Below are 17359 nucleotides of genomic sequence, written 5' to 3'. Positions count from 1 at the left end.
ATAATTTGTTCATTCATCGTCGGAGCAAAATTCCTGGATATAGTCTTTAAAAATCGTTGTCAAATGTAAATATAAGCATTGAACTGCTTTCAGTTGGAAGTTATGGGCTGATGAATGCCAACTGGACAAAGGCAAATTCAACTTGAAGCGCTAGTGCGCTTCATTAAATTTGCCTTTGTCCAGTTGGCATTCATCAGCCCATAACTTCCAACTGAAAGCAGTTCAATGCTTAAATATACCACAACGTCATCACAACACTACAACATATACCACAACGTCATCACAACACTACAACATATACCACAACGTCATCACAACACTACAACATATACTACAACGTCATCACAACCCTACAACATATACCACAACGTCATCACTACACTAAAACATAAACCACGTCATCACGGCACTACAACATATACCACAACGTCATCACAACACTACAACATATGTCACAACGTCATCACGACACTACAACATATACCACAACGTCATCACGACACTACAACATATACCCCAACGTCATTACAACACTACAACATATACCACAACGTCATCACAACACTACAACATATGTCACAACGTCATCACGACACTACAACATATACCACAACGTCATCACAACACCACAACATATACTACAACGAAACCACAACATTACAACATGTCATCAAAAAGCTACGACATATACAACAACAACACAAAACTAAGACATATACCACAGCGTCATCATAACACTCGAACATTAACCACAGGGTCGTTACAACGCTTCAAACATCTAACACAACGTCATTACGACATAACGACAGATACCACAACGTCATCACAACCCCACGACATATACCACGTCATCACAAGATTACAACATAGGACCACAACGTCATCACAACACCACGACATATACCACGTCATCACAACACTCCGACATTCCACAACGTTATCACGGCCAGTATACAATATATACTTCGTTCTCGGAATGTTAGGAAATTTTGAAGGAATGATGAATATATACTTTACACACCCTATGTAGCTGCCACGATTATCACTGTACTGACATAATGAAACCACATGGGCACGTTCAATACGGTTCGGGATTTTAGCTTACACATGACATCAGTTAACAGCCACAACGCTATGAATTAATTATCGATATCCTCGATATTAATAAGAATTCAAAATATACATGAATACCTAATTCATAGTATCATGGTTGTTTTCTGATGTCATATCTTTGAGTGAAACGAAGGAAAGTAATTCTGATAGCTCAGGATGGGTTTGTCAATAACAAACCAATTTAAGATGATTAGAAGGAGAATGAGTCATCGTCAGTTACCGGATCTAAATATACGATAGGACGTTGTAAAACGGAACCAGAAGGGGCTGTGACCGAAATCCGGTCGGTCTGTCTACAGTTGATGGCCATACACACAATATCTTTCCAATTGTGTGTTGTTACGAATCCAGATACATTCCTGAGGCATGGTGACGAAGTCTATTGGTGTATGACAACAAAAACTAACAAGAATATTGTTATAATTACAACTGAACACAAGCAGAGCATGCCCCAAAGTATCATTATCAAGAAAAAGTAAGACAATTAGCATACGTCTTCCGCCACGGGGGAATATTTTGTTTTCATTATTAGGATAACTTGATCCAAATTGTGGATGCGCGCCATTGAGCAACTAATTGTGCACATGTACCTGCAAAAATACATCTGTCTTTTAAAACTCTAACATGCAGTTACATTACCTTATTTTCTACATCAAATCTAATATTACTATCGTAATACACATATGAGAAATAATAGATTTAGGGTATACTACTCTTTATACCTCTAAGTGGGTGTAACTGCTACGATGTGGAAAATCCCCAAATCTATATGTAGAAAAGCTGGCCATCCATGACACAAACACTTAAGGAAGGTTGGAGAAGATGGCTGACACAGGAGCTATCCGAGAGGTAAGAAGTCACGGCGTATAAGTATATTAGAAGGATGGTGTATATATATGGATGGGTTTATTGAAATATATATTTGCTTCCCATAACAAAACTTGCTCAATTGATATTATATTTACCACCAATGGGCAGCCTGGTATTATCCTTTGGCTCACTGAACATCTTGTCACAACAGTAGTGTATTCAGGTATAGTATATATAATCACCGAGAGGTTTAGCTATTCATAAACATCACTAGGATGATAAAACATTCTTTATCATTCACATCACTTTATTATGTACCTGGCTAATCACTTTTCTGATCAGACTGATGGAACATCATGATTTGTTCTTTCCCCGTTAAAGATTGGTTGTAAGTTTCTTCAGTGGTCTACAGTTCAGTCTGTTGTTGTCCCAATTTTGTCATGTTGTTTATGTGGGGTTTAAAAAAGGACAATATGGATGAAATTTTGGAAAAAGTTTTTTTTTTTTTTTTTTTTATCATTATTATTATCATTATTGGATAGACTCAGATGAGTGTATTATACATCCGTTTGTGGTGCTCTTGTTTTTGCTGACAAGGGTAATCCAGCCAAATTAGATTAACGATATCACTTCAGGACTCAGAATACTTTATCGCCATGTTATGACTCATAACTTGTTTATTATTTTATGCTTTTTCCAGAAATATCTTTTTCGTGTATGCTGTGCAGAAGTTGTGTTCTTTCTACTGGAATAATACCTTATACAGATATATTCCAATAATGTTCACTTCCCTCGTGCGAATGGTTCGTAGTGTATGCTAAAAGAGATTCTCTGAGATCGCTGATTGTACAAGATGTTACTAATACTGTCAACTGCCCCTCTCGTCATTCTCTTGTACTAATCGCAGGGCCTTGGGGTTAAATATTATACATTGTATATATATGTACCATACAACATCTTATTACTGCTTACAATAACATTTTATACAGTCATAAGATGCTATATAGTACATACACAATGTACAATGTCTTACCCCAAGTACCTGTGGTAGTATAGTGATAGGCCTGACCTCTTATCGATTTGAGAGGCTGTATACTAATATCATGAATATTACCTATGTTATACTATGTCTAATTGTGCATAAACAACAGCTATTGTTTAAGTCAACTCGAAGTAGAAATTGTAACTGTTTATAAATCCAACTTATCCCTCGTGTCTCGGAATCATTTTCTGCTTAATCTTTATTCAATGTTTTACTGATATGACCCACAGGGGCCTGGTAAATGACCCACAGGGGCCTGAGAATTTTTTCCAGTCTACGTGTATTACGGCCTATCATAGTGTGTATAGCACACACAAATTAATATAACCATCTAACTCTATGATTTGTTTGTTTGTTTGGTATCTAAATTATTCTCAGACTTGTTAATAAGTAAAAGTTTACCGAATTATAATCTGGCCTCTCGAAGCGTCTGAAATTGTGCTTCAATCATCACAAGGACTGTCACTTTGATAAACAATAAGGTAGGCCCAAACACATGGCCTGTAATAAATGTCCATGTCCCTGTGTCAGGACATAAGGTATATTTAAGCAATGAACAATGGTTTTGATATTGTTACAGTCAATATGGCAGCAAGATGTATGGTGGGCAAATGTAGCATGGAACCCAGGGTTCCATGCTACATTTGCCCACCATACATCTTGCGGCCATATCGACTATAACAACATTAAAACCACTGTTCAATACTTATTTTTACATTGTTTTACCATTTTCGTCAACATTGAAAAAAACTAAACCAACACAAAAAAGTCCGCCCTTTTTAACGTCACATGACCCACTGGGTGTTATAGCCTGAGGCACTGTGTGTTATAGGCGTATGGTGGCAATTAACTGCCTCTAAGCATTGTGTCAATGGGGGAAATGCGGAGCAAATGTAAATATAGATAAATAAAAATATATATAAATTCTCATTGAATACCGCTAAGTCGAAATTCGCATCCGTTTTTGAAACTACAGTGGAACTTCGTTAACTCGTACTCGACGGGACCACGAGGAAACTATCCGAGTGTTCGAATTAAGCGATTTGTCCTTTGTGGTGCAAAGTTTAGTCAATATTTGTCAACATTATATAATCCTGATAACTCCGCTCTGTCGCCCATCAGTTCAGTGTAAAGACTGGTCAATACATGTACATGTATATGTAATATTACGTTCTGTCACTCCATGTAATTTTGCCGATATACAGTCATTATAAAGTTTCTTTCGCTTAGTCACTTCAATAACGATCTGATGTACATGTCATGTTTGAAAAAGGAATAACGAGAAAACGGAATTCAACCGATTTGAAAACACTCTATATGGAAATCGACCTTTTTCTGACATAATACACTGTGTTATAACATTTCAAGCTACTGAACATCCTGTTTCTAAATGTAATGCCGTATACCGTACAAATCGGGGGATGCGGTGGGTTGGTGTGGAAAACAATACAATATACCGTACAAATCGGGTTATGTGGTGGGTTGGTGTAGAGAGCAATACAATATACCGTACAAATCGGGGGATGGGGTGGGTTGGTGTAGAGATCAATACAATATACCGTACAAATCGGGGGATGGGGTGGGTTGGTGTAGAGATCAATGCAATATACCGTACAAATCGGGGGATGGGGTGGGTTGGTGTAGAGATCAATGCAATATACCGTACAAATCGGGGGATGGGGTGGGTTGGTGTGGAGATCAATTCAATATACCGTAAAAATCGGGGGACGGGGTGGGTTGTTGAGAGAGCAGAGCAATATACCGTACAAATCGGGGGATGGGGTGGGTTGTTGAGAGAGAGCAGAGCAATATACCGTACAAATCGGGGGATGGGGTGGGTTGGTGAAGAGGGCGTAACGAACCACTTTGCGGGGGTGGGTGGAGGGGAATAACCTGTTTGGTTATGGTACACATAACATCCTGTTACGGTTTGGAGGTATATATATCGTAAGGTTTATTAGAGCCTAGAAGAGATATATACGAATCGCCTGTATGTAAGCGAGGGTTTTAGTTTGGGTCTAACACCGTTCACACTGAAGTTCCGATCTAGTGGTTGTTCAAAGACCATTACAGGCGCACAAAATAAATTATAAATTCATTTACTTCTTTATGGCCAAATTCGTCACAAAACAACAATAAACCATTAATTAGAAAGGTTCTTTTGTTAAAAGCGAATATCACAGGTTTAACTGGTAACTACTATAGGTAATGTGATATGATAGATATAGATAACACTTCCGGATAAGGTAATCAGCGGTTAGCTAGATAAAGGTTGGATTTGAAGGCTAAACATGAATTACATAACTATTTATAGACTTGACATGATGTTGAAACTACATACGTTTATGTAATTATTCAGAGTTTTAATATATCGCGTAAATGTATTGCAAATTATCGGCATATTTATGATCCAAATAACGGCTGTGATTTCAATTATCAATTAAGATAGGAAGAACCTAATTAAAATTATTCATTTTTGATCTAAGGACATGATTCATTTAAATAATATTTCGTACAGAATCGCTTGCTTTTATAATCATAAATTTATCTTATACTTCAGAGAATGCATTTTGAAGAGACGAAAACCGGAAGCGGTAAATGTACCAGCGTATGCTCACAAGGGATCAACAAGTTATTGGTATATTGTTTATATTGTTAATTGCATAGTTACATAAACATTTTTACAGTTATAATCTAATCCCAATGACCTGTCGTGTTGACCTGGGAATACACAATCGCCCAAACTACCACTGAAACGGTCGTGATGCCTCGAGAGTCTCATAATGTGATACACATCTAACAGGTCATCTTCGCTAACCAAGGGTTACTCTACGCTAAGCTCCATTTTTGAAATGGAGCTTAGCGTAGAGTAACCCTTGGTTAGCGAAGATGCTAACAGGTGGGCGATCCAGGAAATAAAGGCGATCGTCTGATATCATAAGTTCACCTAGAGGTCAACCCGACATGTCATCGGTCCGACAGCCTGCCATATACTTACACATTAATACGCAAATCAACAAAACCACGGCGATTTCTCGAAAGGTATAAAATTAAAAGTTTGTTCATTTCATTTTGAGTCAGATTCTGATTTTAGTGACTGCTGGCAGAGACATATGTGATCTTTATAGAATATAAATCTACCCATCAACAGGTGATCTTTATAGAATATAAATCTGCCCTTCAACAAGTTATCTTTATAGAATATTAATCTACCCACCATAGATCTGTATATATGTCTCTGCTGCTGGCTTCCTCACCGAACAGTATAATTATACCTATATATGTAGCTGGTACGTATTTTCGCACATTTGCGGTAGGTATCATAATACATTTCCACAAAATTCATTTCAAATCGAGAAAGAATACCTCACATTGTTAGATGTACAAATGGTTCGTAACATACAAGTGTGTAACCTGGTGTGCGCATGCGTATCACTGCGCATGGGAGCTGTTGTTAATTTGTGTTTATTGCTGGGTTTAAAGACGATCGTGAACGTAATGTCGCACACCCGTCCAACTCTAATTTTGTTGATAAAAACGGTTTTCAACCATTTGGTAGATAAACATAATCCTAAACTAAGATTAAGCTCAATGCCGCGAATAAAATAATTTTTAAAACCAAAACATCGTAAAATTGGAAGGTGTCTAATGACCGCTGCCTACGGATGTAATGTAATCAGGGCGACGAAAGTGACAGGGTGTCAGCAGATCAGCTGTGTTAGTATTACTTGGTGGGTTTATACTCAATTAATTTTATCTTATTCTGATCAAATGATAGTTTCGCTAGATATTTGCAAATACACATCCTAATCAACAACTGGAATTATCTTAAATAAACATATTTAATCATCTTGTATCAATTTTATGGGAACAGAGTCGTATCAATCGGCTTTTGTTTTTTAAACGAACTTCATCGGAAAAGATATATTCAAAATGGCCAAAATTCGCCAAAAATCTGGCATTAGTAACCATATAAACAAAACAGCACAGTCCTCGACCACTTGGAGAAAAAAACGCAAAAAATCATGTGTGAATTTACATACAAAGTATTATGCTCTTTCAGATTAATTAATAACATGATCCGTCCTCCTTGATAAGAATGAAAATGTTTTGTTGTGAAACAGTGCCGTATATCAATGATGAACACTACTTTAACTGTATATGTCATATTGTAAATACGTTTTTCTCTATACATCATGTCAGTATGTGAAAAGAGAAAATAATTTGAAGTCTATGCCATCCAATTTGGTTGGAGTCTTTGATAAAACGTGATAACGTAAGTGTCGTTTACTGAAATGTATTCAAATATCACCACGTACGTCGAATCAAAATCTTGATTCACAGTCTCCAATCACTCACAAATAACGATTGCCATGTCCTGCAATCTTTATGACGTCTTCATTAATATCATTCCCTTGCTGAACCCATGCGACGTCAGACATATTGGTTCTTACAGAGTTACGAGTATAAATTTATTTGAAAGTGAAGTATTAGGCATGTAGTCATAGAAACAGAGAAAATACATAATATGTTATCCATGGAATAATACATTTACATTATTTTATGTTTCCATGTGAGGATTAATGTAGAAATTTGGTTGAGTCTTTTGCACAGAACCTAAAACGCTATGATCAATCGGAATATCTCGGCAAATTCCGTCAAGACATCCGAAACAAACGATTCCGAGTCTTTCTGGAATCGCCGAGATATGAGCATTGTGGTATCGAATTAAGTGAGATAGACTGTGAATATCGTTATGACATTATCGGATGCTTTATGTATACTAGTGATAGTTGTAGGATAGGCTATAAATAAAATAGTTTTACTGAGCAGATCTTGGAAAGATCATAACATGATTTACATTTTTATTTTCCAGCTTATAGTGGTTGTCTGTTTGGCAGTATCTACAATTATTCTCACTGCGATTTTGATATGGAAGGAATCCAGGTAAGTTGTTGTGCTTTTTTCAGTTGATAACGAGTGATGATAAATATACATTAATCCACTCTATTACTTATAGCATGACATGTCCAGTTTACCTGTATATTGTAAAATAAATTATCACAAAACAACAGTAATGGTTTGATTATTCTAAATGTAATGGTGAACATGTTTCTTAGTTGCGCCGAGTTTTGGTTACCCCCTAAGGTTCTATTCAACTGTTCATCGAAATACTAATTAGTAGAATACTAATTACATGTAGTAGATTAAATAAAGTACATGTGCACATCCTGTGCTAGTGTTATGGTCTAGATAACCGTGGTCAGCACTTTGATTTTCATTTGAGGATGTGGAATTCGACCTTGATTTGCATTACGGTTTGGTTTGGTTTATTTTGTTTAACGTCCTATTAACAGCCAAGGTCAATTAAGGACGTGCCAGGTTTTGAAGGTGAGAGCAAGCCGGAGTACCCGGAGAAAAACTATCGGCCGGCCTAGCAACTGCTCCACGTAGGTTTTGAACTCGTAACCCAGAGGTGGAGGGCTTGTGATAAAGTATCGGGATACCTTAACCACTCGGCCACCGCGGCCCCTTGCATTACGGTTGTTTTTGACGAATCAAAAGACGCTTATCCTTGTGAAACAACTGGTCTTATTCTCGTGGTTCTTTTTCAATTACGATTATAATACACATCAATGCAGAAGTAAATCCAGTAATGATGATGACAAGTGGTTTGAGAAAATATGAATACATATACATGTATATTCTCTCAACATTATCCAAGTATTGCACTGGAAGAATCCAAAGACTGCCTGTGCGATTTACAAAAGCCAATGACGCGATAAGTAGCGGTCAATGTACCTGTCAGACAATGTTTATATGACTACGTAATACTGTATTGATGGATTGAAACAGTTAACATACATGTATATATATATATGAGCGTATTTATGTAACGTTGGCTATGTTTCTGATTTTCACGAATCATTTTGAAATGAAAGTAAATTAAACTCCAACACAACGAGTAAAAAAAAAAAAAGATAAAATCCAACTATAAATACGTTATTATGGGGTGTAGCCGAACTTGCTTTATAAAGAGGTATTGATTGTGGCCATTACAATTCCCAATTATGTAACAAACTCACACACTTCATTAGCATATAGTCCTGATACAATACTTTCAATACGATATACACAGATAATATCACTAACAACATTCTTAAATAAAATGTTTTTTTAATCTTCATCTCTTCCTTTCTTCCGTGTCTTCAGTTGCTGTCTACAAATGACCATGACAGTTGCCACAAACCTAAATTCTAAGCAAACAGAGATATACAATGTAGACTAGCAACGAGCCGCTAAGTTATAAAAATCATTTGCTAAATTCCAATTCTATGTTGTCCTTCCCTAGTTAGAAACACTTCTAGGATACGACAGATCCCCCAGAGACCAAAACGGTATCTTACATTAGATGTAAGTCTAACAATCTATACAGATCCTTGTAGCATACGACCTTTTAACTTCAGATAAAAGTTTGTGGTTGTTATTTCGTATTTCTTGGCAGACAACCATGGTTATAAGGCTACTACGTCATACAGATTATTAGATCCTATTGCAAGATGGTTCCCCTTTGATTCGATGTTTTGATCGATTTTATTTCTAATATTTTGGGTTAAAAAATAAATAAAGAAATGTTCTGCATTTAATCTGGTGTAGCTTTCAACGTACCTGGCATATTCCTCATGGTCAACATTTATGATTTTTTTATTTTGTTCAACAGTCGGGATACAGGCTTAACGAGTACTACATTAAATCAATATTATCCGGGGTATTTCCGAACAGAGGCAGAACAATTGGAATTCGAGCAAAAATCCAACACCTTTGTCCCAGTCGAGAGTAACATCACGAGCCCTTTGAATTGTCAAGTAAAGTGTTTCCGCATCACCGGGAGCACACCACTGGGAGGTTTGGTGAGGAGACGTAGACAGGCGCCGGATACGTCGTTCCATGGCTGCTGTCAGTCGTAAGTATTTTACAATTATTGTGTAACAGCTTAAGATTTGTTTGTGGGAGTGAAGAATTGCCCAGTTATTGTTATTGGGTATGCAATGGAAGCTCAACGGAGATACGATACTAAGACCTAATTTACAATGCTATTTCGATACTAAATCTCTAACCCTGCATCTGAATTTGTTTAATACATATTCACAGTGTACGTATGAACGGAACTGTACGGTGTTTGTTAGTTCAGTTTATCGAAGCGATCTAGATCTAGTGCAGCCAGAGATTCAAAGGTCAGTGATATTTTGTGTTATTCAGCTAAATGTTGTACCCAAGCAAACTGGTCACACAAACTAGTTTAGCATTGTATTTGGTGTTTTACACCACCTGTATGCATATGACTCCATAACACTCCGTCTGAGCGTAATAAATCGTAGATCAACCTTAAACGCTGAAGGAATTGACAGGTATTGTTAACTTGTATTTCACTGTCATGTTACATTCCTGTCATTGGAGGTGTCCTATCCCATGTCTAATTGACAAGTGATTCACAAAGAAACACTACAGTATCTAGGTCCAGTCAAGTATATTGCATATAAACCGAAAGTTATAATATTTTCTTACAACCTCGTAAATGTTCAAACTGTACCGTTAGTTTACAAACAAGATTGTTTTTCTGTACCGTAAGATCGGTTTTGTGCATAGAGCTATGCACAATGTTTATCTGCATATTTTTTTAGGAAAATATATTTTTTACCGTCGACACAAAATTTGTAGGATCAACAAGATATATTATCTCCTTAATAATTTGTGGTTGGACATTTTAAAACTGTCGATTTGTCATTGAGTTGGTCTCGCTCTGGTACCGCGAAGTTGATAACGGAATGTTGTGAATCAAATAAACCTTTAGGTATAATTGTTTTACTTCTTTTGAGTACCTCATTTGGTGTCTGTCGGATATGGAGACCCACTCTACCACGTCTAAAAAACAAATATGCAGTATTTCTTTTTGGAAGAGATTTATCGCAAAGTAACTTGTTGAAATTTAGGTAAGCATCTTCATTACCATATTCTTTTAATGTTCGATAACATTGGGTAGCATCTCCATGATTCCGATCAGCAGTTCCCCGTATTCAAGTTGTTATTGATGGGGTTGTTTGACATTCTTGGTTTTGTGTTTCACTTAAATGGGTTTGCTTAACAGACATGTTTTAAAAACTGCTGGAAATATTACATATATCTACATCTTCCTCGTCATTGTAATCATCTTGCGGTTCTGATTTTCTAGGAGTAGAGTGCCATTTGAATTTCTTGGTCGTCTGAAATGGTGTGGAGGTACTGTCGTTTGGATTTCTAGAAATTTGTATCCTTTTCGAATTTGGAACTGCGGAGATAGTTTTGTTTTGTTTAATGTATTCAATGAGAGTAATGTGGAAGTTTTTAATGTTGGTCGATCTGTCCTTTTGTTATTTTGCATTTCAGTTCCAAAATAGAGTGATCATCAACACAATGTTCCACTATGTCTTTAAAGGCACACGTGTTTTTTTCGCAGTAGCAACAATGATAGAACTTGAGCGATGCCATCTTTATATCTCCAATATACAGAAGACAAAAATACACAACTGACGGTACAGTTTCTTCCAGCTTTACTTGAACTAATGGTACAGTTTTAATACAACTTATGGTACAGTTTTGATACAACTAATGGTGCAGTTTTGATACAACTTAGGGTACAGTTTTTACAGAATGCGATGGTCATAAAAACGTCTATTTTACCAACTTTTATTAATTGAACATGCCGTATCATTTGTTACAGGTAATTTTAATAGATTCTTGACACATATTGCGAAAAATGTATATTTACAGATATTCAGTTTTTGTAAATAACATTTAGTACGCTCCAATATACCACTGAAACCTTCGTTCACCAATGTTTAAGTAGTCATATTAACGTAAATATTGCAGGTTAAGTAATCCTTTTTAGTAGATATCACGCATACGAATAACAGTGTACGTACCACCAGACATTTCCGATCAGGGATATTGATAATCGCCGAACGCCATATATTCCGATGTATCGCACTGGAAACTGTAAAGCGAACTAATATCTGTGCTTGCTTCGATAAACTGAACTAACCGATCAGCGTACAGCTCCGTTCATACACTGTGATGTTATTTATAAACAAATCCTCTTCTACATGGTGACTGGCTTTGTTTCAAGAGTATCATACAAAATATAAGTTAAGCCATTCCAAGTCGTCCTTTCTCGAATACACAGCAGGTGCCTCGCTAGCTTTGATCTTTGTTTCTGTTCACAGAAGTATCTCCTTCATCAGTCCAAGCTTCAGGAACAATTTGTTGGGTGTATCACGTGAATTTGTTATACTAGAGGGAGCACAACAATTTTTCCAGACCGGAAGTTGCCAGTAAGTCCTAGCCTTAGTTTCGTCAATGTCCTTAACTTTAAAGAAAATCTTTTAATATTTCCAATGGGGAAGCGTTATGGCATTGTAGGAAAGTCCCCCAACTAAACATGTTCGCTTAAGCTCAATAACGCTTTTCCATAGGAAGCTTATGTGAAGGAATGTCCTTAGTTTTAACTTTCTTTTATTTTTCGTTTCAAGCATATTCAATATACATGTAAATATAATAATCATTAAGTTAAGGAACGTCGATGAACTATTTGTCTGTTACTTTGTATTGTGTTTCGTTTACAAATTTGGATATTTTATATAAGAGTCGTAAAATCCATCCAAATAAGAATACATGTATAAAATTATAAAAATAAGGAATTAAAAAATGGGAAAGTAACAACATATATCGTCCAGGTCACTGAAATGTACTTTCAAATTTCGTGATATTGGCAATGTTCATAAATACTATACAATGACAAGACTTTTGAACTTCTATAAAAGAAAAGAATTTTTAAAATAAATATATATAATAAAACAAACCGGAAGCTGTATAAGAAAAAACATCATGATTTCAGAAAAAAAGAACGCGAGAATGAGATTAACCACATTCATATGTGGAAGTATCCACTGGACGAAAATTCTAGATAGTTCGTGAAATATGTTGTGTTGACATATTCACATTAGGAACATGTGAAGAGAAGGACCAAACTAAATTTCACAATAGAATTATCATTGTTTAACGTTAAATTCTAAGGTGTTTCGTTTATTTAATGAGGAAATAAAGATAGTGTTTTTGATTCTGAAATTAATGTTGCATATATACATGTTTGATTAATTAAACGTGTTAACCGTCAATACACTCTGTATGCTACACACTAATGTGTGTAATAACGGATATCTAAAAAATCAAAGTGTCGAGGCCACTCATGGGTGCTGTGCATGAGGGATCGAAATACAAGAGAATAGGAAATATTACATAAATATAAAATGGCATGTAATAAGAAGACATTTTTATTGTTTTTAAGTGCATTCCTGAATGTTTTACTGATGATTATCCGATGTCATTTTAAAGAATTGTATTTACTTTAAAAAGGCTTTGGTTGTGATGAACAGTGATGAATTACGTTTTTAAACCTCACTTGAATTTTAGATCGATTTATCTGTGATGTCCATCACATTTGATAAACCACAACGCGATTCCCTAATAGATTCCTGTGAATTACTCAGCCTTCAGTTTCTTTTGGTTCCTAAGTTTTCAAATTGTACTCAATTCACTGTTTTTTCCTTTCCGTGTAATAACTGATATGTATACTGATTAGATATCCGACAGATTTCGTTAAAAGAAACGCGTCTCGGAAATTTGTTCCCGATCGATGAATTGGTCTACCGTATCTGTTCCGGTGGCTTGTTGAATCGCACGTTCATGTTATATAATTTGTGCAAACATTTCACTATCAACTGATTTAAAACATGAAACGTCTTTATTGCTATCGGAATTTCTGTTGTGGAAAAAAGCTAACGTTAGGTTTCGCATCAAAATCACTCCAACCAACTCAACCAGCACGGCCATTTTTGTGTGGCCTTTTTCTCGGAAATGACGAACTAATCGAAAGTATTCTTCTTTCATTTTAAGTATCGAATGTCAAAACAATCGCAGATATCACCTATCGATTTTAATTGGAAAATCCCACAATAAAACAGTTTTCGACGGCCGAGGGCCATTTTATCACCCCTAGAGCTAGTGGTGACTTTCCAATGTCGCATCAACTAGAGTGTATACAAGTTACCTCCCCTCGCACCAACCAGGAAGCAAGCGTAATAATTTGCACAGAAAATAGTTCGGAATACTCGGTGATAAAACAGGTCATTGTGTACGATTTAAACTGTTTTTCTATAACTAATTCGAATTCAACAAATGTCTTCAAACATATGAAGCGTGAATCTTTCGCGAAAGGAGACAAAATTGTCTAGTGTGTTGTTAGCGTTTTTTTGGGGAAAATTATTTCCGGTCCTATCCTGAACTCATCAGGATTTACCATTGAAATAAGCGACGTTTTTGAATCCCTCGAGAGTTTGTTCTAACGAAATTTGGCGACGACCGCTTAAGGTTGCTGTTTCACAGCACCTAAAAAACAAAAACCGCGTACGAATTTAAGCTACTGGAAACGTAATATGTTGTCGAAATCAATGACTGAATTAAAAAAGATAAGTGAAATAATGAATTAGTATACGGTATTTGCCGGATGTATTTGGAAGTAAGCCGATATTTTGCAATTACAGGTTTGCGGTTGGCTGCACTGGTTGTACATGTATGATATCACAGGAAATCAACACTGCGGTGGTTTATAAAGCCGGGGAAACTGCCGACACCTCTGATGACATAGACGATACAGAAATTGACTTGTTTTACTTTCAGAAATGTTGTAAATGTGTAAATACTGGGTAAAAAAGAAAGAAAAAAAACACAACAAAAACAACAAAAATCCCAAAAAGCAAAAAAAAAAAAAAGAAAAAAGAGAAAAAAAAGAATGAACTTTGATCAGTATAATACATGTACACGACTTCAAATAGATATTTATTAGCTTCTAGTTTTACTTAAAGAACAAGGTTTTGCATAAAATCATAATGTTTACAAACTCCGAATTCAACGGAAGTATTATAGAATATGAAGAAAATATAAGTGATATCCAAGATAAAAAACGAGACCGCGACTACCAGCTCAAAATCGATGACAAAGAAAGAAAGCATTAACAGGAGGTCCACGTTATTTAAGCGAGATCGGGGGAAAGCGAAAAGAAATTGCATTGTATACCCACTTAAAACACTGACCATTATATCGCACAAGGTAATGTGCATAAACTCAAGATAATGGCCATACAAATTACTCATAATCATGTTTGTGAGAAGCCTACATCAACGGGAATTTTAATATTGTGAGTCTTTGGGTATACTTCAACATTACCTGCCCATCAGCTCAAGGGGTCAGTCAGGGCCAACATGTGCATGCCATCAAATTGCCATCCAATGCTGATAATGTTAATCAAGCTAGAACGAATTCTAAAAGAAATCAAACAAACGATTGTCAAAGATGTGATTTCACTATATGAACTATAGTAAAGTTTACCCCCTGCCATGGGACAAACGTGAGATCCAAGGGTCATGGCATTCACACTTTTGGTGAAGGGTATTTTATTCTACCTTATTTGGGTCTTGAGAAGAACATTTTTGAAATTTCAGTCAATTTGAACCTTTTTGGCCCTGCCCGTCAGTCCCCCCGGGGGTTTGGGACCATATAATTCACATTTTTGGTTGACCATGGAAGGTTTCTGCATTTTGAAAAAAAAATGGTTCAGTGGTTTCTGAAAGGAAGCCGAACATGTAAATTGTTTAAGACGGACGCCGCCGGACAAAAGGCGATCGCAATAGGTCAACTGAAACTTCGTGACCTAAAAAGGTATGAGGCCGATAAGTACATTGCACCTCAAAGACAATGGCAACGCCACATTTGGATTATCCCCTCAGATATTCGCTTAGTTAAAGTGTTTGAAGAAAAGAGATTCTAAATATCATCTTAATCAACATGAACATTGAAAATGACACATGTAGGGCATAACATTATACCAAGAAAAGCAGCTGCTAAAGCTAAAATCAAAGTACTGGAAGTACTGTAAACGAACATTATTGTTTAATGCAAAATCAGTAATCTTCTAAGTTTAAAGTCGATAAATTTACTGATATTGGTTTAGGAAATAATTGCAAATTATTTGAAATGTTTGCAGCTGTTTTGATATGATTGAACACATGCATATTTCTGTAAGGTCCTGATTGAAATTGGAAGTTTATTGATCTATCTTGGATGGATGAAAATAAAATATGTCTTCTTTCTTTCGGGAAGCCATCATCAGTTATAATACAGCCAGGACTGTGTGACCTTATTGATGCCAACTTCTAATATGCACTAAATTTAGGCTAGTTCCATCGTTAGTTTAGCATATTTCAACTAAATATGATGAAACACACATAAAGAACTACTGAAAACCAAAACCAGAGCTGCTAATCAAGGCCCGGATTAGGAATGTATCCTATTGAAACTGTACTCAAGCATGTATGGTACTTCAAAACAAAAAACTTGACTCCTTTTGTTCAGGAATCATTTGATGTTAATAAATCTTTATATGAGAAGATATACTTCTGGTATAATTACAGCATTGTACACAATGTGATAAAGAATAACAACCATATAAAGACTATCTTCATCAACTAATTCAGCAAACAGGAAAAGAAAACTTCAAGCTTCATTTTCAACTTCAAACTGATAAAGGTTACAGTCCATTCGATGGGATGACACATTCCCTATTTATTGTCCCTTTCCAATGTTGACCATCCAATCATAGTGAACCACACACAGTTCAGCAATGTAATTGCACAAATCACATCCTTTATGTGGAGAGAACAGTTTTCGGGGTGTTATAAGATTCCATAACTGTATGCAAATTTGTGAATCATTCCATATCTATATCTATATATATACCGTTTGTGTATATATTTACACATATCAAAATTGGAATGACACAGGAGATTTGCAAGTTTAAGTTCACCATCAGTCATGGGAGGTTTACGTAAAATGTTATATTTACCGGGGTAATTAGTAATTTTGATTATATATTTATCAAGCTCTATTCTGTACTTTCTACCAGTGCTTATATTAGAGAATGGACACAATTGTATGTTCTCCAATGTCAAAATTAATCATATGTAAAATATTAGGGGTTTATTTGACCGAGACGTATTTAAAATGTTTGTAATCATTCGCCATTCGAGGCCTGATTGCCGTCATATTTGAATTACCAAAATGGACCTGAAAGCAATATTTTAAAAAAGAGAATGATCTGTGACTTGAATATTTCATAAAAATAATTTAATACATCGTTTATTCACTTCATTCAGATCTTCAGACACCACATAATTTGTGAAGTCATATATAGAAATATATGAACCATTTTGTTATTGATTAATAGTTCACACAAGTAAGCACTAG

The 17359-nt window shown here is 35.8% G+C and overlaps 1 protein-coding gene across 3 annotated transcripts; it reads left to right on the top strand.

Moving 5' to 3' along the window:
- Nucleotides 1-1883: 1883 nt before the first annotated feature.
- LOC117318133 lies at nucleotides 1884-15969 on the top strand. 3 transcript variants are annotated; one of them, XM_033873140.1, is made up of 6 exons: nucleotides 5531-5768; nucleotides 5865-6007; nucleotides 7842-7912; nucleotides 9687-9929; nucleotides 12226-12333; nucleotides 14602-15969. In XM_033873140.1, the coding sequence occupies exons 2-6, from the start codon at nucleotides 5930-5932 to the stop codon at nucleotides 14765-14767; spliced, it is 666 nt and encodes a 221-aa protein (XP_033729031.1). In that variant the 5' UTR covers nucleotides 5531-5768; nucleotides 5865-5929; the 3' UTR covers nucleotides 14768-15969. The 3 variants fall into 3 exon arrangements, with proteins under 3 accessions (XP_033729033.1, XP_033729032.1, XP_033729031.1); XM_033873142.1 differs by lacking the exons at nucleotides 5531-5768; nucleotides 5865-6007 and adding an exon at nucleotides 1884-1962; XM_033873141.1 differs by lacking the exon at nucleotides 5865-6007 and having other exon boundaries at nucleotides 5523-5603.
- The last annotated feature ends 1390 nt before the right edge of the window (nucleotides 15970-17359 follow it).

This window comes from Pecten maximus, chromosome 19, assembly GCF_902652985.1.
Source record: "Pecten maximus chromosome 19, xPecMax1.1, whole genome shotgun sequence".
In the NCBI taxonomy this organism is placed as follows: domain Eukaryota; kingdom Metazoa; phylum Mollusca; class Bivalvia; order Pectinida; family Pectinidae; genus Pecten; species Pecten maximus.
Note: the sequence above shows the minus strand (reverse complement) of the source record. Positions and strands in the feature narration are given on the sequence as shown.

What these genes read in the sequence shown, in the direction of transcription:
- LOC117318133 (XM_033873140.1), top strand. Translation starts at nt 5,930, where the DNA reads ATGTCATCGGTCCGACAGCCTGCCATATACTTACACATTAATACGCAA. An exon ending in CCACGGCGATTTCTCGAAAG is followed by an intron (nt 6,008 to 7,841) that starts GTATAAAATTAA and finishes TTTATTTTCCAG; the next exon opens with CTTATAGTGGTTGTCTGTTT. An exon ending in TTGATATGGAAGGAATCCAG is followed by an intron (nt 7,913 to 9,686) that starts GTAAGTTGTTGT and finishes TTTGTTCAACAG; the next exon opens with TCGGGATACAGGCTTAACGA.